This window comes from Streptopelia decaocto, assembly GCF_964273445.1.
Source record: "Streptopelia decaocto genome assembly, chromosome: 22".
NCBI classification, from domain to species: Eukaryota; Metazoa; Chordata; class Aves; order Columbiformes; family Columbidae; genus Streptopelia; species Streptopelia decaocto.
Window position 1 is genome coordinate 5383895 of NC_138677.1, and position 27188 is coordinate 5411082.

Consider the following 27188-nt stretch of genomic DNA (forward strand, 5'->3'; position numbering starts at 1 on the left):
CATCACTGCTCTTTCTGTATGATGTGTGTAGAACAAGTATCTAAATCAAAGAAATAGAATCTCCTTCTTTCTGTTGTGTGTCGCTGGAAGTGTTCGTGTCACACAAAGTCAGTTTAACAAGTCTGCAAAGTTCACGCAAGCACAACGCAAACGAAACCGGACTTGGCTTTGGGGTCGCTCAAGTGTTTCTGTCTCCCTGAATGGTTTCCAAGTGTTGAGAAAGTTCTCATGGCAACGTGACCTGTGTTTCTGGGGATAAATTTTGCATCTGTTCTCCCGATCCACACCCTGATGTGTCGATTTGTTTCACCCTTAATCGGTGGTGCCAGCTCCTCTGCCACAAACCCACGTTTGCTTTGGCTGTTTGTTCACCACTAGAGGTGCTCCCTGAGCACCAGCACCTCGGCTGCAAGTTCAAGTTCAAGTGAAATCCACCCTCACTTGTGCGGCTCGGGGTAATTGCGGCCCCTCGTTTACCCAGGATGCTCTGCCAGCCTTTGCAGCCCGGATTTCTGTGTGTCCTGTTTAAAAACTTCACCATCACCATCTTTCCTACCCAAGGGCATGTGCTGGCATGGCTTTGAGTTTTCTTTTGAAGTGTTTACACCTGCAGAATGGAAAAAAAACCCTCCAAACGGGATTGTGGTTGCATTGAACAGAAATGAAGTTTTATTAGCGACATTTTCCTGATACAGAACAACCTGAGTAACCAACAGGTTGAATCTGGAAAGCGAGTAGCTCAAGCGCCAGTGACTGAAGCCGCAGAGTGTTGGAGCAGAAGCAGCGCGGGGCGTGTGTGGGTGGGCAGGTGGCATCTGAGTGGCTTGGACGGCATCAGCAACACCGAGGAGCTGGTAAAACATCCGTCTTTGCTCGGGACATTGCGTGGGGAATGTAGGGATTTGGGCCAGTTACTGTTTGAAAGGTCTTGGGCTGCAGGATCCTCAGATTTTTAGTCCAAAGGTGTTCAATATCCTGTTTGGAAATAAGGAAAGAATTAATTGCTGCAGTACTGGCGCTGAATCACTGACCAAACAGAAAATAAACTTGTTTGTGTGATAGGTGACCATAAGGCCTCCAAAAGCAGCAGTTTTTATGAAGTTCTGCAGAGAATGAGAGAGATGAAGAAAAATGGCTCAGGTTTTTACTATATGATTAGCTGATGTCGCCCACAAAACTGAATAGAAATTGAATGTGTGTTTCTTAAGCAGAGTTGATCCTTTGCACACAAATAGGAAAGAATTCTTAATAAAAGTAAATCTAACACTTTCCAGAAATTTTACTTTATCCTGGGTACTGTTTCCCTCTGGAAGAGGGTGTTGATATAGTGTATAAATGACTAAGGATGGGACTGAGAACAGTGTGACCATACAACAATTCTCACCTTGGCTTCCACCACCGCTCCTGCAGGACTGAGAATGGGAAGATGAAGAGTAGGAGTGGGAACTGCTGACACCTCCTGAGGTTCTTCCTCCGCATCCTGTGCCTCCTCCTCCTCCTCCTCCTCCAGCAACAACACTGGAGCCGCCGCTGCTTCCTCCTCCTCCTCCGAAGCTTCCTCCTCCCATTCCTCCACCACCGCTGCCTCCTCCTATTCCACTGCCGGAGGACATTCCACCACCTCCGTAGCCACCACCGGAGCTACCACCTCCTCCTCCTCCTCTTCCTCCTCCAGAAGAATAGCCACCACCTCCTCCTCTACCACCTCCCATGCCTCCTCCCAATCCTCCTCCTGGGATTCTGCAAGGAGAGAGGAAGAAGGAGAAGAAAAGTTAATCAAACGTGGGTTTGCTTTCAGACTGAAATCTATTTACAGGCACTGCCTGTGCTGCTCTCATCTGTACTTCTCTTCAGAACCTGGCACAGATCAGCAAGACAACTGATGCAGTGCCAAAAATCAACCTCTCTTTCATTTTCAGCTTGAATGCAAGAGTTCTTGCTTTCCCCACATTCTGCCCAGACATTTCTTGCAAGATTTAGCCTTGCTTCTTTTTCGGTGCATGGTGTTACCGCACTCCAAATTGGACTGATCTAGCAACCCCAGCTTTCACATAATGCTGTGTTCTTGTAGCAGATACATACACGAGGTCGTGCTGCCCCTCCTCCAGCAGCGCCCGGTACTGAGCGATCTCCTGCTCCAGGCGGGTCTTGATGCCCAGGAGCATCTTGTACTCCTGGTTCTGATTCTCCATCTCGCAGCGGATACTGGCCAGCTCCTCCTCCAAGGGGCTGATCATGCTCTGGATCTGCTGCAGCTGCATGTTGTAGCGACGTTCTGTGTCCTCCAGGTTGGACTGCAAAGAGTCTGCCTGCAAATGGAAAACCAAACAGAAGGTTTATGGCAATGTGGTGTGTCACCATTCCTTCCTTCTTGTGACACGTGTCACAGGTGAAGCAGAAGCAAATGCCCACACTTACCATGCTGAACTGTGACTGCAGCTCAATTTCCAGGCTCTGGAGTTCACGTCTCAGCTCCGAGATCTGTTGGTTGCTTGATTGTATCTCCTGACCACTTGAGTGGACTTGTTGATTAACTTCTTCCATCTGGAAAATTCACATAGAGACTTGAGGCATTTTTGATAATAAGAAAACATTGTGGGGTTGTCATAAAAGCATTGAGAAAACAATTAATAAGAACAAAGACAGATGTGATGTGGACTGTGTCCCACGTGCCTCTCTACCAACTCACACTGTGTAATCCACTTGCTACTGGAACCCAGAGATTCTACATTCTTTACCACATAAACTTAATACTCCAGAACTGACCTGTTACTGTAAACTTCTTAAAGTCCTTTAAATTTAATATCCCTTAAATACCATGTGATATGTTGCTTTTCCTCTCCTGGATGTAAATAGGTCCAGTTCTTTGTGAAAGATTTGGTAAAAGAACAAAATCCGTGCTTTACCTTGGTTTCATACCAGCTTTCCACCTCTCTCCGGTTGTTCTCAATAAGCTGTTCGTATTCACGGCGCATCTCATTTAATTTTTCCGTCAAATTAACACCAGGAGTAGCGTTGACCTCCACATTAACATCACCACCAGATTGTGTTTGCAGTCCTTTCATTTCCTAAACAAAATAAAAGAAAAAGAAAAGATTCACCAGGTTCTCAAAGGGTGAAGGCAAAAAGACGTGTAATAGTTTCAAATAAAGGAAAAGAAAGGGACACAAATCCTCAGAGAGGATTTGCCCCTGCAAAGGGGTCTCGTCTGCCCTTGCCGTGAAAGGGAATAATTTCTCCATATATTCTGTATGATTTCCCTCCCTGAGTTCCTCACTTTGTACTGACAGCCACTTATGTTCCTGGGCTCCTTTTGCCACATGCTGAGCTGGATGTCCTACTGCATCAGCTGTGGTCAGCTATGGATGCTACATCCTCCCGAAAATCAAAGCCAGAGTGTGTCACATTGTGTCACCACCGGCCAAAATCCTGTTGCTGCTGGTGGAAGAAATCCACAGGAAATTCTCTGAGTGCTGAGTTCTCCTGAGTTATTATTTTAAAGTGTGGAGAAACTTACCTCTTCATGGTTCTTCTTAAGATAGATCAGCTCCTCTTTTAGGGACTCAAACTGTGTCTCCAAGTCAGATCTGGCCAGAGTCAGTTGATCCAAGAGGGGACGTAATCCATTAATGTCACTTGCCACACTCTGGTGCAGAGTGTATTCAGTTTCATATCTAAACCACAGACAAGAAAGATCAATGTATCTTTGGTCTTTAATCCCACTGCTCAGTTCTTAAAAGAAAGAACCTAATTCTCTTTCCATCTCCAATAATTTGTTTGATTTCAGTAGAATTTCTGTCTATGAGATTTATATGATGAGGACTATGCTTATAAATCTACATGCAAGGACAAAGAAACTTAGAATGAGCACTCTTCAATAACTTGTCTGGAGAAAAACAATAATGAAAAACTAACAAAATAATTCTCAGAATGCTTTTCCCAACAATTATATCTTCTGTCATGGGAGCCGAGAGGCCGTAGCATCTACAAAGGTTAATTTGCAATATGAACTCGTGGGGGTAAAGGGAGGCGAGATGGAATGGGACAGGAGGACAAGACTCACTTCAGTCGGAAATCATCCACTGTCATTCTGGTGTTGTCGATGTCAAGAAGGATCTTGTTGAGGTCCACGTTTGCACCCACAATCTGAAAACGAGAGGGCAGATGTTATTCGCTCAGGTGTCTTTCCAGGCTGACACACAGACAGAGGGAAGGAAAACCTGTGCAGAAACACATTGCGGAGTATCTTCATGGTAATGTCAAGCCTGACTAGTGCTGCAGGAGCTACATATAGCAAGAAGAGTGTATTGCTTCCAGTTGAAGCGCCGTTGCTGTCAATTTTGGTTTACAAACATCCATTAAAAATGCAATACCTCATTGGAAAGAATAGCTGAATAAACGCCACACTGCAAAAACAGTGGGACAACATAATTCCCATTGCATTTGGCAACAACCATATTAGTGCTGGAGATATGGGACTATTAAATGGCTGAGGGCTAGAATTGGATTGCATGTCTATTCAAAAAAAAGATGCAATCAGTATGGGCAGTAGCAGCACCAAACATTGCAGTGGCAATGCTGCCATCGCACCAAACACCGCGCCAAAAGGTGCAGAGCACCCATGACAGAGAAGAACCAACTTTGTCCCCACGCCACTCCGCTTTCAGGCTAAAACACAGGGGGGAACGGATCATCCCAAATGGGGACGTCGTGCTGCAGGAGGCAGGTGCCGTTCTAATAAGAATCTATTCAAAGTCAGTCAAATTGTATCATACCTGGTTTTGGAGTTCATCAATTGTTCTGTAGTAGTGGCTGTAGTCCCTGGTGCCACTGGGACCTTGATTTTTGTACCACTCCCTGATCAAGTGCTCAAGTTGAGTATTTTCCTCCTCCAAGTGTCGCACTTTATCCATGTAAGAAGCCAGGCGATCGTTGAGGTTCTGCATGGTCAGCTTCTCATTTGTGGAGAGCAAACCGCCCTCTTCACCAAACCCTACTCCACCAAAACTACCTCCACCAAAGCCACCACTACCCCCAAAGCCACCACTGCCCCCAAACCCACTAAATCCACCTCCGCCATATCCACCACCGCCAAAGCTCCCTCCGCCGAGGCCAGCTCCATAACCACCTCCCATTCCCCCAAAACCACCTCCGCCTGATCCAAATCCTCCTCCCATGCTTCCACAGCTCATTCCTCCTCCATAACTCCCACCACCCATTCTCCCGTAGCTCCCATGGCTAATCCTTCCGCAGCTGCCGCTGCTAAAGCCGCCTCCATAGCTGCTCCTGGAAGCTCCTCCACCAAAGCTTCTCCCAGAAAAGCCTCCGCTTCCTCCAGACGAGGTGTATCTTCTAGTGGACACCGAGGAGTATCCACCAGATTTACGGACTCCGCAGCTGCTGCCCCCTCCGCCACCGCCACCACCTCCACCGCTGCCGCAACCACCACCACCACCACCACCACCGCCTCCGCTGCTCATTCTAGTGATACTAGATGAGGATTTGGTGCCACAGCTCATAGTGGCAGGGGGTCAGAGTCAAACCACAATCCCAAGCTTAGCTGCACAGCCTGATAAGATTCAGGACTGCAAATTTTCATCCCCAGCTCTCTCTATTTATACATTTGACAATGGGTGTCACCATCAGGGTGTTTCCTTCTCCCGGGGCATTTACCAACCTTGTTGTTTGTGCCAAGAATAATTTGCTGAACAATATTTTTATGCCGATATCTCCGGCAATCTAGCCCATTGCTGGGTTTATGGTGTTTGTTTAAGACCGAACATTTCATTTCTCTTGGGTGGCATTCTTTTCATGTAGCTTTTTCTGAAACAGGTAGACTTCTGCCTCCTGCAACCTGGATCTGCTTTATGATGGAAAAGCCACTTTGTACAGAATCCTGATGAAGCAAATGTTGAGATAATGTGCACCTGATGGAACTATACAGAGAGAATCTTTGTTCTTGGCTTTTCTCTAAAATAAAGAAGAAAAGACCCAAATCTCAAAGTGATAATGCAGCACGCTAGATGGCAAAGTCATAGGAATCTAAGAGAAAAAAAAATGCTGGGTGTTTTTCACCAAAGAGCTGTTGAGGTAAAATGTAGGAAGGTTAAGGATACTTTAGTTGTATTATGACATCAATTGTAGCACTATTAAAAGCTGCATTAATGCAGACAATGACCTACAAACTCCTGTGTGGGAAGACACTTTGTGGTTTAATATAAAATGGCTCATTCTCTCTATTGTTACTGTGGCAGAGAATTATATATACTGCTCTTAATGCAGAGATCCTTGAGGCTCTGTAATAGTATTTTGAGAGAAAAGCTGAAAGGCTTTTTGCACAAATCGGTTGAAATCAGACTGTTGAGACAGAGCCCAAAAGAAATTACTCCATAATTCAGTCTTGCGTTGATCCCCAGCAGTTTGCCCAAGAGGGACTTGTGAATGGGTTTCGGGCTCAGTCGTTGGCGTTGAGGTTCCACAGAGCATCTGAACACAGAATTGCGTGTTTCTGAAAGATCTAAAGAGTCTGAGTTTGATCAAACAGTTCTGACTCTGGTTCTGGATAACTGTCACCTGCAAAAATAGGCTGGTGTTAAAATGGTTCATCTTTGTCCTGGGTGAAAGCGAAATATTCTGGTTCAAATGCAGAACCTCATTTCCTCAACATCCCCTTAGCCCTGTTCTTACACTGCGAGCTTTTATGAGCAATGTGCATCTTATTTATTAATATAACAGAGACTTCATTCATGCAAACAGCCCGGCCCTACCACTTAACCACAAACAACAGCAAAACCAGCAGCATTTTTGCCCTTGTTGCCCATGGACCCCAAACTATTATGGTTCCGTGTCCGCTCTCCTCGCAGACCCCGATGTGGCTCAGTCCTTGCGGCCAGAGCTCCATTTGGAAGCCAATTAAATGCTGCTCTTGGTTTTTCCACCCTCTTGTCAGCCTCCATGTGCACGATTCTCTTACAAACTATTTCTGCCTCTTAACTCCTGGTCTTTTTCATGTTAAGGATTATTTAACATTTTGTTTCGGAATCCATTGTCCCGTCCTTTGCACTGTGCTTTTGCCAGCATTGCTTTATTGCTTCTTATGCAATCTCTTTCAAAAGCTCTCTGATTTTATCTCGCTGTTTGATATACTCAATGCTCAAAGATGATGAAAGATTTCGAGCAGCTCGATGATGTGCTAATTTCTCCTTGACTGACAGCTGGGGGACTGTAGTGTCATCTCAGCAGCACAAACACTTTCTGGGCATGTTCTATTATTGGTGCTGAAAAATGTAGTTTACTATATGCAAAACACTGCTTCTTTTTAGTGTAGTTTTACCTTTATGTCCTTTTGGTCACAAATTCTGCTATACTATGTTAAATTGGTTATGACAGCCAAATCCCCATCTGTGATTCCAGCGATATTCACTATAGATGCTTTTCACAGACAATCTCTGGGTGTGTTAGTGACAATGAGCGAAAAATTATCTGGAATTGTTAAAACGAGAGTAAAAACATCAGCCAAAAGAGTCTCTTCATCTGTGTACTCACTGACAATCTACATTGTTTCCTATTTTATTTGTAGGTTGTTTATTTCTATATGTGCTTGGTCACAGGAGGGACTTGTCCATGCTGGGAGGTTGTATGGCCGCTTCATGCTCTTGCATAAATTGAATTCCCTCATGGCATATTTTAATGTATTTATTATTAAATATTTAACTATGCAAATATCTACAAACCAGAGAAGATCCATTGTGTGGACAGGATGAACTTTTCCTTTCTGAGCTCATTTAAAGAGCGTTCAAAAATTGTTGTTCTCTGATGCTTTCCACTGATGTGTTAAATGGAACTGGCGGGTTTAGGACCTTTTCTCATCTCTTCCCTATATATGACGCACAGTTTAACTGTGTTGATACAGCACCCAGAGAGCTATATAAACACTTCCAGATCAGCCCAGAATAAGGGCATTTATAACCACAGGAACCAGGGCCACTCAGCCTGCAGAGCACCCGACTGTCCCGACACCCCGCGCTGCTTCGTGTTGAGCTCAGCGCACACCACGTTTCAAGCAGAGCCGACATTCCTTCGCTCTCCCTCTGTTATTGTTTTCCCTTTTAATCAGGCCTCCCTGATTTCTATCACAGAACTGATTGCCTGGCACCAGAGTGAAGACAAACCCTGTGAGCAGCCGGCACCGCTGTGTATTTCAGCGAAACTGGGAGGCTGCTGCCTTCAAAACAGACCTGGAGAAAACGTGCTCACTTTGGTGTCTGTGCGCTGAAAAGTTAAAACATTCGCCCTTAATTCACTGTCATTCCTCTGCCATGCCTCAGGCAAGTGCTACGGTTTATTCTCTTCATCTGTTTAACAACCTCCTCCCATCACTCTTAGCAGAAATGTTTGTAAGATGAAAGGACCTGTTTTCAGCCAGGAGTCTGTGCTCACTCTTCGTTCCCAATTCATCTCACCTTATCTTAGTGAAATCACAATGATTTCCAAAGGGATTTAGATGAAACCCAGCAAAGGAAACAAGGACTGTTAGGGCAGCAGTGAGCTTGCCTGGGAAGATTCAATCCTCCCGCACTCTTCAAGCAAACACTTTTGTGCAGGATAACTTGGGTCTTCCATGCAAGTAGGTTAAGAACGCCTGTTGCTCTGATCCTGAAGATGTACAAACCATTTTTGTCCTTTGGGCGTGGCAGCCGTGGGTCAAGGCTTTTGTGCCCTACAGCTGATGGGCTGCTAATTACTGCTAATTACTGCCTGTCAGCTACCAGGTGTCATTTCTGTCGCCTTCTGAGCTACAATCAGACCACTGGCCCTCTGGGATCACCCCCCATCTCCTGCAGGGAGAAGTCCATTCAATTGGAATAATTATATTTTGGTGGAACCAAAATGCAGCAGCATTTTTCTTATTGCCTATAGTGTCTGTAGGACACGACATCTGCCAACTGGATTTCCTGCTTCTCTCCAGAGCTGATGGGGCTCAGTCCATATGGATGAAGCAGCTCAGCTCGGCCATCCCTGTAACAGCTTTGGTTACTGCGAAATGGAACATAGAGATTTGAATCCCAGCCTGCAAAAGCACTAATTCCCGTAATTGTGCTTTCTGATACTACACTTAATGTGGTGTGAAAAAGGTGTCCACTCTTGTGTTTTGCAGGAGGAGGGTGATGCTGCTGGGCCGAGCTCTGGAATGATGGACACGCTGCAGGGACAAGAGCAGAAGCAGCCTGGAGAACATCTTAGTCAAAAGGTAAAAATTAGTGAACATAATAATTCAAGGTGGTTAAATACCCACTGAGCCAGGATTTGGGAATCAGAGCTTTGGGCTTCAGCCGGTCTAAGCATAGCTAAATCCCGTTGATGCCTCCTGCCTTTGGGGATCTGGCCCCTGCCTGATTGTCCATATAGAGAATTATTATCAGAAAACAACCCAAACACTTTAAGCAAATGACCACCTAAGCAACCGGTGTTACAGCCCTCAAAAGAGTGCAGAAAACCCACTAGGACATTCACATTGAGATGCACAGGCTCTGCAAAGGTTCCCTATTTTCTTCCTCCCCACCAGTGCAGTGCGATGGCATTAGTGCTGCACCAATCCTGTCACCTGTGAATATGGCCGGTGTCGCATTTGACAGTTATTAATAACAGGGCTGACAATTAATGCTAAACAGAAGTCTGATCAGCAGAATATCTGCATAGGCAATTTTGAAATGGCATCTATGCGTCCAAATGGACAAACGAATTGCTCTGGGAGAACTGAAGCCAAAAACACAGGAGCGTGTGTGTACGTTGATTTTGGCCTGAGGTTGTTCTGAAAGTCTTGTTCCAACACGTACCACAATTTTCTTCTCAGAGCGCTAATAGAAGCTGTAGATAAGTATCCAAGTTGCAACATTTTGTGCTCATAAAATTAAAGCTTATTATGCTGATTAATGCGTAACAAAATGCATGCAAATAAAAAGTGCAGGGTTCTCCTCGCTATTCTTAATATCGTTGGAATCCCACTTTAAGCATGTCCTGAGCTTAGACACCTGGCACTGCAATATTTATTTGTTACTCCTACTTTGCAATATTGTAATTTTGGGTTTTTAGCTCTGTTCCTCCGCATATGTTTTATTTTGCGTCATTGTTATGATTACAAACCTGTTCTCTCAGTAAGCAAATGGCAGTGATAACCTCCATGCAGATTTTGTACATACAAAATGTAAAAGGGAAAAAATGCTTAAACTGGTGCTTTCTTCCAAGGTATGGCAAGAAACCATCTAAATTCGGACTTATTTTTCTCTGTAGTGAGCACTAATGCCATGATTAAGTAGGTATTTTTTTAAGTTTATTGGTGGTTTTTATTTATGAAGCTTATTGGCACTATAGATGCAGACTCATTGCATGCAAAGAACTGTATGGGAACACATTGTTAAGGAAGGTGCAGATTTTAGGCAAGGAAGAAGACACTACAATCAACGCTAGGTAGTAAAAGTAGTAATAGTAGTATCGTATTATCTATCCTAATTACTCAGAAATTTTTCCCTACTTCTGTGCGTGATTAGAGCAATGTAAACATTTAAATCAGCAGCAGCGTTGCGTAGCACGTTACACCGCAGCGCATTCCCACATTTGCATGTTCGTACTGTAGCCTCATTTCTCGGCGACGGTATCGAGCTGCGTCTCGCAGCTAATAGATAATTAGATAACTGACAGTAAAAATACTGGAAGTAAATTATATTTTTGGAGAGAAGCACAGGATGTGATTACAGCCTGTAAATCACCCTCTAAAAGCCAAGAGGCCGAGCAGAAACACCTTTGAGGTGAACTGGGCCGGGTCCTGGAGGAGGGGTGAGAAGCAGGGCTGATATATCAGGGATATTCTTTAATTTGGGCTGTTGGTTTTGTATCCCGAATAGCCAGGTCTAGGAAGGAATTGCCAGAGCCTGCGAGAGGGGTACAACCAGCGGAGCAAACCGGGACGGTGGGTTTGGGGACAGCGAGCAATAGAGACACGAGTCGGGTTTGATGCTGCAAGGGTTTTAGAGGGAGATGGGGGGATCCTTGTGAACATCGACACTGCCTCTGTGCCTGTCAAGTCAGGGATATCGGTGCATGCTTAGGTGTAAAATAATCCTTTATGAAGATGAGCCAGTTCCTCAGGCCCCCAGAGAGACACTAGATTTTATTATCCTCTTTCAAACACTGATGACGTTGGCGGGGAGCCTGGCGTAAGGCAATGCCATGAATCACTGGCTCAGATGTACCTGGAACTAGGGCGCTCAGGATTCCCGTTCCCACGGTCTCCCACCCAACGTGTGTTTCTCAACCTTTCCCAGTGGGCGATGCCTTGAAAACACAAAACTCCTGCCTGTAAAGCTGAGGGAGAAGAACTTAGAGGGTGACACTCCTGTCCGGTTCCCTTTGTTTGTGTCTAAGGACATGAGTTAAGTGCAAGGGATAAATAATGTATTTAAAGAATGTATTAGTGGCCAGGTGTCATGTGAGAAACCCTCTGAATTATCTTCAAGTGAAAACAGAAATTGGCTTTGGAATCTTTTCTTTCGAGTATCTTTCTTTCCCCTCTCAACCTACCACTGGATTTTGTAAATCGCATCCTAAATATGAATAATTTGCCAATATTCTTTTTGTCAAATGTATACCTGTCTGTACTTAGTCATGAGAAGTGGAGGACAGGGAAGTTTTATCATGCATTTTAGTGACTCCTTAGGAAGACTTTTTCTAAGAAACAGTTCCTTAAACCCACCCTCCCTTGCCTGATAGAAGTTGGGAGCAGAAGTGAGTAGGTTTGTTGCCCATTAGTTTTCCCATTGTTGTGTATTCTTCACAGTTTTGCCTGGTTAGTTTTACACGGTGAATATGTCACTGCACATCATCTGACATGTTATTGTGCATTCCACAGGTAGGGCTTGATATTTGTAACTGATTCAAACACAAATACCTGCTAAAGGAAATTTCCCCCAGACACGGCTTTCTGGTTGCATCAGAGAGAAGCAAAGATTTATTAGCATTTATTGGTTTGAGGTTTTTTGTGGATTTTTTTGTATTTTGGGGTGGTTTTTTTTTTTTGCAAGAATACCAATCACGGTAGAGATTAACTCAGGTAACAGTGATTAGGCACAGAAATTGAGATGCAAGCAGCAGGTTGGCCATCCAGAGAGTTCCGACGAGTCCCCAGAGTGAACAGCGCTGAGTAACTTGAGCAAGTGTTTGCCCTTTGAAGAGACGCGATGGGACGTGCTTGGGTTGTCCAAACCCACCGTGAGCTCCTGCGGTGCAAGATGCTGGTTTTCCAAATCACTCCTCAACCCTCCTAAGACTCCCTGTTGAGAGACGAAGGGAAGCAAGAATTTATTTGAAGAAGTGATATCTAAATCAGCATTTTTCATCTTTTTGTGACTTCATAATTATAGACTGTGTAGTTCTCAGTGGATTCAGATGTTTTCCCCAGCATTCTGGAAGGGTTAGAACAGTGTCAGACTTAGTATTTGTACAACCATGGGTGTTTATGGCTTTGTCATATTAAATACATGGACCTGCTTCTGTTCTCAACTAAGCATAAATCACTCTTTAAATTTAGAGTATAAATCAAATACAGATTACTTCCTCGATAAGAAATAAATGGAACAGAATCTTTCTAAAAACAAAACTTCCCCTTCATGGTCAACATTTTCAGGCACTTGTTTGAGGTGTCGAAGCCTTACCCATCCTCATTGTTTTTATGGCTTTGGACACCTCCTCCATGGTCGCTCCTCTCTCCAGTGTTTTATTCCCTTCCAGGCACAGCTTCATGTTTTCTCCACCTCCTGGAACAACAGCCATGAAATCAGACATGGAAAAGACCTTTTGGTCACTCCCCATATTCTGCTGCTTCAGGATTTTGCAGCTAATACCCCTTATATTTTATATGTTTTCAGTGTTCCAACTATTTCACCCTCCTTTAACCGTTTTGGCCCAATAATACCAGTTAAATTTCTAACATTTGGCTTTATTCTGAAGCTACTGACTCCTTGGGATCCCTGATTGGATTGGGCATTATCTTTCCTTTTCCTCCTTCATTCCCTCTTTCTACACGTCCTGTGATAACATCCCCTTCATTCGAGTCACTTGTGAAAATACTACCCTGTTGATACGTTACTGTAGAAGAACAAATCTCAGAGTGGACTTAAAACACAAAAAAATATCCCCAAATTTCCAAATCAGGAAAGGAGTTTTCACATCATTTCCTGCTATCCAGAGAGTAAAAGTGAATAAGAGGATGAACTCCTGTATTCCAGTTTTTACCTTGGCTTTCACAAGGGCTGCCAGGATGGGACTGGGAAGATGAAGAGCGAGAGAGGCAGGACCTGCCTCCTCCTCCTCCACCTGAGCTGCTCCCAGAGGCTCCACCAGAGGTTCTCCCTCCACTCCCTCCTCCTCCACCTCCGGAATAGGAGGTTCCTCCATGGGATCCTCCAGTTCTTCCTCCACTGCTTCTTCCACCTGAGCACCAGCTGCTTCCTCCATGTCCTCCATGTCCTCCATGTCCTCCATGTCCTCCATGTCCTCCTCCTCCTGACAATCCACCACCAGCTCCCCCCTGGGAGATGCTGTCAGGAGGAAAGGGCATCTATTATTTATAGGTAATAAATGGCTTTAGAAGCCTTTCAAAATATATACCGTGAGTACTTAGACAGTAATTTTCTTGCTAACCTTCCATTTTCATATAGAACTGTACTTCCTGATTGTACTTAGGAGAAGAAATTACAAGTTATAGTTCTAAATACTTTTGCAGATATTTTGTCCGGTTCATAATAAGTCTGGAAAATACAGCTCTGTACACTGCCCGCTAACATTTAGATTCCGCATTAATTCTTGTGAATGTCGTAAATATGTTGATGATGAACCAATTGCACTTGTTCCTAATATAAATATTTCTACTTTCATCTTCACCTGTGTGCATAGGTGGCATGATAATGAATCTGACTGTCCGTACCCAATGTCCTGCTGTCCCTCCTCCAGCAGCGCCCGGTACTGAGCGATCTCCTGCTCCAGGCGGGTCTTGATGCCCAGGAGCATCTTGTACTCCTGGTTCTGATTCTCCATCTCGCAGCGGATACTGGCCAGCTCCTCCTCCAAGGGGCCGATCATGCTCTGGATCTGCTGCAGCTGCATGTTGTAGCGACGTTCTGTGTCCTCCAGGTTGGACTGCAGAGAATCTATCTGAGAATGAAAGAAAAAATACACTATAAATGGGGATGTGGAGGGTTTAAATCATTCTCATGCCCCAAATGAGAAAGCTCTTAAATGCATCTTCACTAAATGCAGTGCTACCTATAGCTGATCACGTGTGCTTTGCATGGCAGAGGATCATCTCAGTCATTACCTACCATGCTGAGCTGTGACTGCAGCTCGATTTCCAGGCTCTGGTATTCACGTCTCAGCTCCGAGATCTGTCGGTTGCTTGATTCCACTTCTTGGCCGCTTGACTGGACTTGTTGACTCACTTCCTCCATCTGAAAAATTAACATACGGAATTGGAGATTTTGAGTTTTACTTAGAATGGTAGTTTATCATGGAAGTGTCTGGCAGCACAAGTTGAAGCAGGACCACGTGTAATATGGGCTGTTTAAACTTCCTTCTGTGGCCCTGCCAGTGCAGTTCAAGGCCACTTGTGATTTCCTTTATTTTAGTCAAAGGGCTTCTACCGTTATACCCTAAAAGCAATGGATGTTGTCATTCAAAGTGTCACCCATCTACAGGAAGTTCTTTCCAAAAGTTGATATTGTTTTCCTTTTGTAACGTGAACATTCAAATTCTAACCATTTACCTTGATTTCATACCACCTTTCAACCTCTTCACGGTTTTTCCGAATGAGATTTTCATATTCTTGCCTCATATCATTCAGTTTTTTCAGCAGATCCTCTCCTGGAGCAGCGTTCACCTCCACGTTCACATCACCACCCGACTGGTTTTGCAGCAGTTTCATTTCCTGCAGAGAAAACCCAGGCCCAAGGCAAATCAACAACAATGGTGAAGTTACTTTTCTAAAGAGTTTTGAAGTCTGTTAACTTACTCCGACCTCATAAACCATCCTGGATTCTTTTAACAATGTATACATGTATGTGTTTTTTCTCGTGTTCTTGTGTTCCTCTGCATTTTGCGTTTCAAGGAGACGGCTCTTACCTCCTCATGGTTCTTCTTGAGGCTAATCATCTCCTCCTTTAGAGACTCAAATTGCATTTCCAGGTCAGACCTGTTCAGAGTCAGATTATCCAACAAGGGTCGCAGGCTATTGATGTCAGCCTCCACATTCTGCCGGAGACCATATTCCGTCTCATACCTGCGCCAAGGAGAGTGAGAAACGTCAGCCCTGCTCTTGGCTCTTCAGTCCTTCTACTCACTCTATTTATGAAAAAGTTCACATATTCCAGTATTATAGTGCCTGCTTTTGAATATATATATATATAGGAATATATATTTACTTTATCCTGAAGTCTTCTGCAGTCATCCTTGTGTTATCCAGGTCCAAAAGCACCTTGTTGGTTTCCACAGTCGCAGTCACAAGCTAGAGGAGGATATCCAGGCCTCAACATTTTACTTAATCACAAAAAGCCTGTCAATGCTTAAACTTCCGTGACAAAGAACATCCTACCTGATTTTGAAGGTCTTCAATTTCTGCGTAATAGTGGCTGTAGTCCTTTGTACCAGTAGGACCTTGCTTCTGGTACCACTCCCTGATTAATTGCTCAAGCTGAGAATTTTCCCTTTCCAAACTTCTGACTTTATCCAGGTAAGAAGCCAGGCGTTCATTAAGGCTCTGCATGGCCAACTTCTCATCGCTGGAGAGAATCCCCATGTTCCCTCCAGGAAAGCCACCACTGCCAAAGCCACCACCACCTCCACCAAAGCTTCCTCCATAACCACCACCAAACCCGCTCCCGCCTGACCCGAAGCTCGCTCCGTACCCACCGCCGCTCATCCCCCCTCCATAATAACCACAGCTCATCCCCCCTCCGTAACTACTGCGCCGCATCGTTCTGTAGCCACCACCGCTGGCTGCTCCACCATAGCTGCTCCTGGAGCTTCCTCCACCACAACTGCTGCCAGAGAACCTGCCACCACCACTTGTCCCACAAGTGCTTCTTCTCGTGGAGACCGAGGAATACGTGCTGCCCATTCCACCACCACCCCTCCTTTCCACACAGCCTATGAAGGACTCCTTGGAGGCCCAGCTCATGGTGACACCAGTGATTCAGGTTCAAACTCAAAAGCTGGTCCTACAGTTGTTGTGGAATCATAGCCCCAACCGCCACCCCGCCTGCTCCGCATTTATACCCGCGCTCGTGGGTGTCACTGTCAAGGCAGGACCTTCTTGCCGGCTGCATTTTCTGCCAACGCTAATTTGCCAAAGAGGGATGTTTGGCAGTGTCGCCCGTACCCAAAGTGTTCATGACCGTTTGTTTATCAGTACAAAACATGTAATTTCTCTTGGGTGGCTCTGAATTAGGAAGATATTTTCGGTGATCTAGTCCACTGAGTTACAGTCATCTGCATTAAATTAATCCCACTCACCTCATCCTGTTCACATCCCTTTCAGCACAACAATAAACCGCCGTAATATGGGACGGTAATGACTGGTGCTGTCTCTCTTTAATGTAGTCATTCCTCACGCTCTTTCCCCTTGCGGATATTTGTCAAGGAATACCAGCTGATTTTTTCATATTTAGGTGATATTTTAATAGGTTCTGGTTTATGGTTACCTTATGCTGTATACTCCTTATTTTCAGCCCTCTATTGTTTTATGCCTTTTGAAATGATACTGCAGGATGTGTTTTGTAGGTACTCTGAACCGCTCCCTGACATCGTTGCAATTTCTCATAAAAACTTAGTGAACATTGGCAAGTACCTTATATATGGGCAACTTATTCCAAACATACAATTCTGTTCTATAAAGAAGAGTTATGAAGAATTGTGTGACAACAACTGTAAAGTAGCTCTGCGGAAGGCAGTGAGGAAGGGGAGTGTGACGGGGTGTTGCAGGGATTAATTCTTCATGTGCTGAGACCAAATGTTGTTACGGGATGATTGAGAGACCCGGGGAAGCACCTGGCCCTGGGCCAGTCTGTCTGCATGGCTGTGATGATGGGATGTGATATTCTACCTCCTGAAGGGATTTCAGAATCAGGATGTTTTCCCTCTGCATTGCAAATACAAACATCCTGACCTGGAGGAGAAAGGTTCAGCTCGTGCTTTGGGGATTAAGTCAATAAACTGTACATCAAAATAGCATATTCCTTCCAGTTTTGTTCACCACTCATGAACCAAAGTAGGAAACATTTGCTGTCTTCCATCTGCTTCTTTTAAGACTGTACCTTTTCAAACACATGGCAGTGGATGGTTCAGCTGAGCATCTTCTGAGCTCCTCCAGCAACCTGAGCCTGGGTGGCGTGTAACACACCACTCGTGTGTTACCCACCTTCCTGCATTGATTTGCTGTGTTATTCTTTTCTCGCTCGGCCTGTTGGTTGTTGCTAATGCAGGGGTTTGTTTGTTACGGCTCAGAGCAGGTGTTTGTGGAAACATCTTTCTGTGAACACCCCCACACGGGACACACCTGCAGTTTCGTCTGAACTTCATTTCTGCAACGGCCGAGGACACGGGGCCCTCTCGGGCTTGCAGAGATTTAAATGGGTCACTCCAAAACTTAGTCTCAGTTGTAATTTTAACGTGTTCCAGTGAGAAACCTTTTTCTTTTGAAGTGCATGAAATTTTCTTCCATACTAACAGCTACTTTGGCTCATAAAATTATTGAGTTACATTCTGTTTAACTGTTGGCTCCTGGTTGCTGGCGCCTGTGTTATAAGGACATGGATACATCTCTATGTTGTCCTATATAATTCTGCAGAAGGATAAGGGTTTTTTTTGTTGCTTATTACACCTTTTGTATGAGTCATTTCTTTCAGGTGGGCTAAACTTTGTGTTTTCTGTTCAGGAAAAGAACATGTTTGGATAGTTTGAGTATCAGTGAGGATGCTTGTGTGCAACATACCTCACAGCTTCATGTTTAATACATGAAAGGAAGGTTTAATGCCATTTTTTACCTGGAGCTTGTGCAGGCAACACACCTCAAGAATGAGAATTGGGTTCTTAAAAATGAAGAAGCCTGGTGGATTCAGTGTATCTGGAAATGAGTGGCCAGAATCAGAGAGAGAAGTTACAGGGCAAATGGGTCCTGAAGGGAATGTTTTATTTCCAAGTTTGCCCTATGGTGGAACCTGTTTTACGAGATAGGTGTTTTTTGTCGAGATTGTCCGGGAATTTGCAAGCGTACTGAGCTAACTCGATGATCTTAGATTATGTTTCCAGCAAAATCTAGAGATAACACTGCAGAAGAGAACCTGGAGGGCTGGGGAAACCTTAAGAGAGATCCCAATAGACTCTGCAGGAACTGCAAGGAGCCCCTGTGAAATGGGGCAGCGAAACGTTACGAAATCTCGGGCTGGTGCGTTTTATTGCAGCATCGAGCCGCTGCTCACAAACACATCCCGGCACGTCCACGTCCGCCCTGCGTCGGTGGCACCTTTGCTGCCACAGCCCCCGGTGCTGCAGGTGCTCAGCGCAGTCTCGGGGTGGTGGTTGTGAGTATTAAAGAGCTCTTGGGGATTCTGTTCTGCTCCAGAGACCTTGGAAGGGTTTCTCCAGGGAAGCTGCGACCATTTGTGCCTCTCACAAAAAGTGTGTGTGTGAATTGAACTGCAAGGCAAGATTTAAAACATGGGACTTGTTTTGAAACTGTTTTTTTAATGCATTCATTGCATTCATCATTTTGGTTGGAAGAGACCCTCAGGATCATCGAGTCCAACCACGACCCAGCACTAAACCATGTCCCTGCTAAATAGCAGTAGGGGGTGTTTTTATGCCTTTAACTTTGCCCCAGCAAGGCAGAATTCTTTTTTGTTTGTTTGCTTTTTGGGATTTTTTCACTTCATTTTGTTGTTTGTTTACTTTTGGGTGTTCTTTTGCTTTGCTCTTGGGGTACTTCAGGTCACAGCCAAAACAAGAGGAGGAGGAGGAGGAGGAGGAGGAAGGTGCCTTGGGGGCGGATGATACCGTAATTGTTTGCAATGTGGCCTCTTCCCTTTTCCTGTGATGAAACTGCTGCAACTCCTGCCCAGGAGAGCAGGGTGGACCCTTTAGTGCCTCCGTGGTCATGAATCCCCTTCCATTCTTCCCACCCCTGGTCAGTTCTTGTCAGGAAAATTCAACTTATTTATGTTGCTACAGATGGAAAAAACTGTGGAAGGTCTATCTGGGGAATATGACTCATCTTTATAATTATACCTTATAAACTAACTTCCATTATAAAATCATCAAGCAATTTTATTAACACCAGATAATCCATAGAAAAATGTAGTAAAGAAGTAACGCAATCCCTGAACAGTGTCTGACACTGTTCTTGTTCTGGGGACCTACACACCATTGAGCTCCAGCTGCCTGATGTAGCATGAAACTCTCCTCTCCACTGAAATGTAAATGATGAGGAGTGTTTTCTTGTGTGTTTGAAACCAGAGAAATCTAAGAAAATTGGATTCAGATTAGTTGAAACATATTAGGGCTCTATCATGTTTATAATTTTAGTTTTTAATAGTAGTTTTGAAGGGAGAGATGAAGTCCCCACCTCTCCTGCTCTCTTCTGCAAGACACAGCGTCAGTCTTGGCATCTGCCCACACCGAGATGTGTGGTCACGGGGATCATCCGCGGAACGTGTCCCCCTTGTCACGTCTGGTGGTTCGAACCCATCGTTGAAATTGGCTGTGGCACCAGGAGCTGATGTGCTGCCCTCTGCCCAAGTCGTGTCCAACCCAGCAAACATCCCTCCTTTAGGAAAAAAACCCAGTCCTTGCATACATTATACTTGCTGTGTTACTCACTCGTTATTGCAGAGACTGATGCAACATTAAAGGGCAGCTTCAAAAGCTCCACCACCCAATGGAACGATGGTGATTATGATAGAAACGGTAATTAGGTGAGTCAGAGCTGCCAGAGACTTTTACAATACAAACCCTTTGGTTGGGAACTTTGTCATTTTGGGTCAAAACAGCCCCTTGCGCAGCTGAGTCTTTGGGGCCTCACCTAATGCTACTTCATTAGCAGGACCTTCATCAGCAAAGGGTCGTTGTGACAGAATTACAGCCCTCGGAGGGCCTGGGTTTCACTGTGCTCCTGCCTAATGACACGATGCAAAATACACCTGTGCTGTTTGAAAAACATCAACAGGTTTTGGCAAAGAGACGCAGCACGTTCCAGCCTGAGGTCCATTGTGTGCACTCACACACAGCAGAGAGCAGCCGGGAGGGACCCTGTGTCACCTCCTGCAATGGTCACACTCGCGTCAACCTCACTGCAGATGTGACCATTCAATACAGGAGAGTGAGAGGGTGGAAAAGCATCAGGACTGACAGCTTGGTCCGTGTTTTCAGCTCACAGGATCTCCCCAGCATGTACCACAGACACTACTTGGTTTGTTCAGCTGAGTTTTTCTGTTAGGAGAAGCTTAACTGAGCAGTTAGGCTGGGTTTGCCACACGCCTCTCCCCCAGCAGCCGTCAGCAGCCTCGGTGAGATCCGAGTGCCCTCTAGAGCCAGACTGCACCGGATTGTTCATCTCCTCCTGCATCTCCAAATATCCCACGTGCTGACACACCAAATGGGTCATTTTAATTAAATATTATTTAATTTAGTTTTATAGTCTAACAGCAACTTCCATTTAGCCACAGATAGTATTAGCCAAACGTATCTGCATCTCCCGGCCTCTCGGTAAATGTAAGACCCGCTTTAAGCACGGTGTCTGATCTCAGTCTCGCAAACTAAAATAATGCGCTGTTTACCCTCCTTGCAAGAACAGGAAGGACTGTGCCAGCCCAGGCACTCGGGAGCACAGGACTGGCAGGTCTGTTTTGTTTGGATCTCTTGGTTAAGAACAGGTGACACCTTATGGAGAGATCTGGAAAATACCGAGATGTCTGGGCTGCCAGTATTTACCAGGCACTTTCTCCATTTCCTTGTTCTTTGGCACAAGCGGCATTTGCGTGTAAATCCATCAGGGATCAGTTTTGTTGCTCCTCTGCCAAATATCACCCTCCCTTCGCCCCCCTGTTCCCATCCCCCTTTGTATTCCAGAGCATCAGCTGCCCTCGAGCTGAGGCAGAAATGCTCTTCTTCCAGCTCTGTGGGATCTGGAGAAACGCACTCGCTTTTATGCTTCAAACATTTTTTAGATTCCCAGCAAAGGACTCAAAAATATTTTACGTGTGTGTAGGTGTGAGAAACGTTTGTGTTATATAAGGTACACAAAGGGCTTTCGGCTCATCTGCTCTCACCGCCCTGTGGGTGTCTCTGCACAGCTACGGGTGTCCAACCACGCTCTGCTGTCTCAGGAGCGCAGATCCTGATGAAATGCGAATGCTGTCATCTCAGCACCTGCTCTGGGCGCTGCTCACACTCACCGGGAGAGGAGGCACTTGTGCTGCATGGTCCCTGTCCCCAGGCAGCTGTGGGACACACAGGAGGTGGGATCTGCCCTGCAGAGCCCCAGCAAACACCTCCTGACCCGCAGGTGACTGCACTGCAGATCTGTTGAAATGGGTCTGGTCAACATCATGCTCAGCAGCCAACAGTTTAATGCCTGACACATCTGGGGCGCAGCTGGGGATGTGCACCAGGGGTGTCTGCTAAGCCGGCAACTGTATGGATACACACCATGCCGAGCTTGCTTTATCATGGTTGTTTCTATCACTGATCTCTCTGTTCTCCTTTCACTGATGACCTCCAGCTCCACTTATTTCCCCTTTGTTTGTTCTGCAATTAATTTAAGCAAAATGCTCTGTGGGAAATGCAGAAACATCTGCCTGAGTTGACTCTTCACTTGGATCCCTAGGATCCCATGTGGAAACGGGCAACTTGTGCAGACTCGGGCAGGGAGGAGGGTACAAGACCTGCCAGGTCCACGAGGCCGTTCTCTGGCTCCCACTGGCAAAGCAGCTTTGTTCCCACTGGAATATGACCCTGACCAGTTTATGTGACATCTGCGCATGGATTTCCAGCTTTTCCTACTGGGGCCATTGCAGAGGTTAACCAGCCCAGCCAAGGCTGTGGTTTGCACCTGGATTGGCACCCGATTTTCTAAAGGAACTCAGTCTCCAGACACAGGTTTCTTGATTGCATCAGGCAGAAGCGAAGTTTTATTAGAGAAATTTTTTCACCAGCAGGTACATTAGTGATCCTGACTAACTCAAGTAGCTTCTAGAGAGCATTACAGAACAGAGCAGACCAGAGAAGGTGGCCCCGAAAGGCCCCTTTGGATACATGGCAAAGCGTCGCTGAGTTACTTCTACTTTCTCGGCAGAGAGGCATGTGGTGAACAGCCAGTGTTCTTGTTTTGTCTGTGGGTTTCTCTCTGTATCATCTTCCACTCCGTTCCTCCTTAATCACAAATTCTTCTGCAGGTCACTGGAGAAAACAAATATACCAGCATTATTTGATTGGAACAGAGATAAAAGCTTTAAAATGACAAGAATTTGGTCTGGGTAGTGCCCTTGTTTTGCGCATGTGCTGTCAAACTAGAGCAGCTGGCAGACAGCCCAGGGAACCCCAGAAATTCCCTAAATAATTGTGTTTTAATGGGGATTTGCACTTGTAAAGTTACAGACTTGCTCTTCTTTTCACTAAGCTCTGTTTGCCTGTCCTCTTCTTTACTTCCAGATCTTTCCTTTATGCCCCATTTCCCCAGCTTTCTCCTATTAGTCCCACTGCTCCCTCTGGCCTCTCATTTACTTTCTCCTACTCCAGTTCGGCCAGAACTCTCTTTAAACCCCTTTCTCAGTGACACGGCCAATTCTGCGCTGTAGTGGATCCACCATAACAGGTCATGCCTGTAGCACAGCGAGTTCTTGAGAAGATACCACTAATGTGTGTTGTCTCCTGGTCTAATTAGAAAGCAACAAACTCCTCCGTGGAAAGGCGGCTCTTACCTTGTATATCTCCAGTCTTGCAGGGTGGGACCTGGGGCTGGCAGTGGGACGCTGTAGTTGTAGTGTAGGTGTGACTCGTCCGAATGACGCCTCCTCCTACACCGGTTCCCACTCCGATTCCCCCGCCGTGACTAGCGGAATGAATTGGGTCAAAGAAATAGGACATTTTAGAACTTTACATGACGCCGACAAAGGGCACAAAGTCTCAAACTATGTCTTTCATAGGGTTAGGGTATTTACATCGCATTCTTTTTTTTCATTTTGCTTTGCATTTGTGCCCTCCTTTGGCATGGAAATGCAATGCAGTTAATTGTTCTTTTGGCAGTTCTCACGTATTTTACTACGGAAATGAGATTGTTACAAATGTTGACATACTATATAGTAGTTGCAATATTGTAACTAGCAGTTAAAAGATTTGGTTTGCCCGCTTTGCAGATCCCAAGGAATGACATTTAGTTCAGATCTGGATGTTCATCACAGTAAAATTCTTATGAGACAGCTTTTTCATCTCAGTGAAAGCCTCTAGATGGACTAAAGATTATCTCAGATTCCCAGTGTATAACGCAGACCCTTGATACTTTCATTTATCCATTTAGAGATCTACATACATAAGGTCCTGCTGTCCTCCTTCCAACAAGCACCGGTAGGTCTGAATCTCCTGCTCCAGACGGCACTTGACATCCAACAAGGTCTTGTATTCTTGGTTCTGGCACTCGATTTCTGCTCTGATTTCAGCCAACTGCTGCTCCACGCACGTGATCTGGTTCTGCAGCTCACCGAGCAGCGTGTTGTACTGGCACTCGGTCTCAGCCAGAGAGGATTCCAGATTATTTCTCTGATTAACAAGACAATCAAAGAAACAAAATTCATTTAAGTGTCACCCTGGGGTTTATGATTTCCAATGCAAAAATGAAAGAGCTTTTCACCACCATCGCACTGGTTGGCGGGTCTGGCTGTAACCGCGTCCCCGATGTCAGTCAACTCAGCACCCACCTGGCTGAGCTGAGCTTGCAGATCGATCTCCAGGGCTTGCAATTGGCGTCTCAGTTCCGTAACCTGGTTGTTGCACGTCTCCACCTCCTGACCGCTTGTAATCACCTCCCGATTCACCTCCTCAATCTGAAAATCACCAATCCAGAATAAAGAGCTTCAGAGAATTATCTGACTTGCTTTTGCAGAATGCCGTGAGCAGGTGGCAAAAAGAAAAGCGAGCAGGGCAAGTTCTCTGTGTACTGCTTGCTCTTCTTACAAATCACATGAACCTTGTGACTGCTCAGTCTCTTTAATCCAAATGGGGAATATCTCAGTTCCAACAACACACCACGAGGCCTTGCGGCAAATGCTGCCGCTCCAAATGGGACATACAAACTGGTCAGACAGGCCTGTGTCTCCTGTGGAACACAGGCTGGAATGAGTGCTGACCTAGGGCTTCACTGGAAGGGAAAAACTGCTTATTGTCTCCATGTCTGCTTTCTGAAACCCTCCTGAGATGTGTGTGACAGTTGTTTTTGCTGCAGATGTGCATCACTTACCTTGCACTCGTACCAATCCTCCACTTCCTTGCGGTTGCGCGCTATCAGTGTTTCATACTGGCATCTCAAATCCTCCAAGATTTGCCTGAGATCTGGTCCAGGGCAGGCATTGACCTCCACGCTCACATCTCCAGTTGATTGTTTTCTCAGGCAATTCATTTCCTGCAAACACAACCCCGATCAGATGCGCATGGGCTTTTGGAAGCCAAGCAGAAGGTCAGAGCTGGGTGGCCAAGGACAGAGCTCCTGCGTGGGGTCCCTCCTGGCCGTAAAAAGCACTGGAAGATTGTGCAAGCTTTTCCCCACAAATCTGTTGGGTAATTTCTCTTCTGATCCACTGGCAGCAGCAACTTTCACCCCCTCCAGCATCCCCGGTGCTGCCTCTACCAGAGCTCCGGCACCACCCGAAGGCAGAAGACGGGTCTGAACCCCAGCAACGTCTGATGGGAAAGTCGTGCTGTGAAAGGGGTTGCTCTTTTAAATTCAGAGCATATTTGTGTAAGCAAGGTTTTATGCCAGGCTCTCCTCGGGACAGGCGGGACCTACCTCCTCGTGGTTCTTCTTGAGGCAGCAAAGCTCCTCCCGCAGCGACTCCAGCTGCGCCTCCAGGTCCGACCTGCAGAGCGTCAGCTGGTCCAGGACTTGGCGTAAGCCGTTGATGTCGGCCTCCACGCTCTGGCGAAGGGCCAGCTCCGTCTCGTACCTGGTTCGATGCAAGAAAGCAGAAATTCAGAACGGTAACCTCACATGTGCTCAGTTTATCCAAAGATCTCCTTCCCTACCTATCCATTCCCAACTGTATTTTGTTGGCTAAGCTGAACACACTGTGCATCACATTTCTGCACTGGTCTGTGATGGAAATGCACCAACTACACCACTAAGACCACTCCCTCCAGTGCTGGTCCCCAGCCCTCACCAACAAACGCTGTTGGCAAGTGTTTCACCCAAGAATACTAATTAAAAGAGGTTGGGTGACCAAGAGCAAAATGCATTTCATCACTCCGTCCTGTCCTAATGTGGTTTTCTGGGGAGACTTGTCTGAAGTCTCTGTAATTAGTGCACCGAGACTCCACAAGTGAGAAGTGAAGGAGCAGGGAGGAGGCGATGGGGTTCGTGGGTGCCAAGGGACACTCACTTCACTCGGAAGTCATCAGCGGCCATCCTGCTGTTATCGATGTCCAGAATGATCTTGTTGTTGTCGATGGTTGCGCAGACAATCTGGAAAAGAGCAGACCATGAGAGACGTCTCACATCTTTCTGCTCTCCCAGTCTATAGGTGTATCTAGACTGCAGCTAGGTAGTAAGTGCTCATAATTTCCTTTTTTTGTTACCTTCTTGCCTAAGTAACCTTGAGCAGAGCGGTTGCAGGAGGTGGCTTTGCCTTAACTCAGTAAAGAAAAGATGTTGACTGTGTAGAGCTTGGGGCTTGAAGAGTTGTGAGATGGGGCTTCCCAGTTTCAAGGTCTGAAGGTGAGTTCTGAAGATGCTTCACAAAGAAGTGAACCCTAAAACACCTTCCATGAGACATGGAGTCTCAGCCCACATTTGGGCTGGGGTGTTCTCAGCTTCAAGCTTGAGGATCTTCAGGGAAGATAATAGGTGGTTTTGAGCCTTAAGATCAGCCATAACTTTCATTATGGACATTTTAGTATCAGACTCTTTATGCCACTGCAGCAACCCATTTTAAATACTCAGCTTTTCTCACCTAGAATTTATAATGCTTCATTTGATACAGCATTTGATGTGGTTTTCTCTTGTTCTATAGTTCTCTTTGCCTTGGTCTCCCTGCTGGGCTGACACCGCTATGTTTCCACACTTGGTAATATCGTATTTAGACTTGTATAACGAAAACACAATGGAACAAAGCATCCTTCTCCTTTTGAAGACTATTATCCCACCTGTATCACCTAACAGAATGCATTTTTAATATGCACCCACACTCAACAACATCATAGGGGAACCTGGCAAAATTTTGTTTGCAAAGACATTTCACAGCACCAAAGGTACCTCTAACAATTGCAGTAGGTTATAAATACGAATTCAGCAATAAGCTTTAAATAGAGGAGGAACAACTGACAAGGGGGATTACCTGATTTTGAAGATCTTCGATTTCTTTGTAATAGCAGCTGTAGTCCCGGGGCTCGCAGGACAGGCCCTGTGTCGCGTACCACTCTCTGATCCTGCACTCCAGCTCAGCGTTTTCCTTCTCCAAGCACTTCACCTTGTCCAGGTAGGAAGCCAGGCGGTCGTTGAGATTTTGCATGGTGACCTTCTCATCGCAGGACGACAGCAAACAGTCGCCACCAAGACCACCAACAACCACACCACCTCCAAGGCCAAAACCAAGGCCATTGCCATAGCAGTTGCCACCTCCATAGCTCCCGCCAGCCAAACTACCAACACTCAGTCCCCCTCCATAATTCACTCCACCGCAGTAGCTCCTTCCAGAAAAACCTCTGCCACTGCCTATCCCATAGGAAGAAATCCGTGCTCCACCACCACCACCAATGATACAGCTGCCACCACTGCTCCTGCCTTTGCTAGACACCGTAATCGTCTCCTTAATGTTGCAACTCATGGCGACAGCAGTTGGAAATGCAAGCAGAAGCCTAAAGCGAGACGCACAGCTTGATATTGAATC

The 27188-nt window shown here is 45.7% G+C and overlaps 2 protein-coding genes across 2 annotated transcripts; both read right to left on the reverse strand.

Moving 5' to 3' along the window:
- Positions 1–721: 721 nt before the first annotated feature.
- Positions 722–5519, reverse strand: LOC309448870 (keratin, type I cytoskeletal 19-like; the record flags this gene model as incomplete). Its single annotated transcript, XM_082070715.1, has 8 exons — positions 722–975; positions 1385–1740; positions 2083–2309; positions 2419–2544; positions 2907–3068; positions 3518–3674; positions 4064–4146; positions 4776–5519. The coding sequence occupies 8 exons, from the start codon at positions 5517–5519 to the stop codon at positions 968–970; spliced, it is 1863 nt and encodes a 620-aa protein (XP_081926841.1). The 3' UTR covers positions 722–967.
- A 3461-nt stretch (positions 5520–8980) lies between these two features.
- Positions 8981–27125, reverse strand: LOC309449066 (uncharacterized protein; the record flags this gene model as incomplete). The annotated part of the gene is made up of 16 exons (XM_082070977.1): positions 8981–9036; positions 12708–12809; positions 13288–13592; positions 13979–14205; positions 14373–14498; positions 14813–14974; positions 15169–15325; positions 15468–15550; positions 15638–16191; positions 23016–23146; positions 23624–23850; positions 24009–24134; positions 24548–24709; positions 25094–25250; positions 25683–25765; positions 26637–27125. 16 exons carry the CDS (start codon positions 27123–27125, stop codon positions 8981–8983), a joined length of 3147 nt encoding a protein of 1048 aa, XP_081927103.1.
- Positions 27126–27188: the final 63 nt, after the last annotated feature.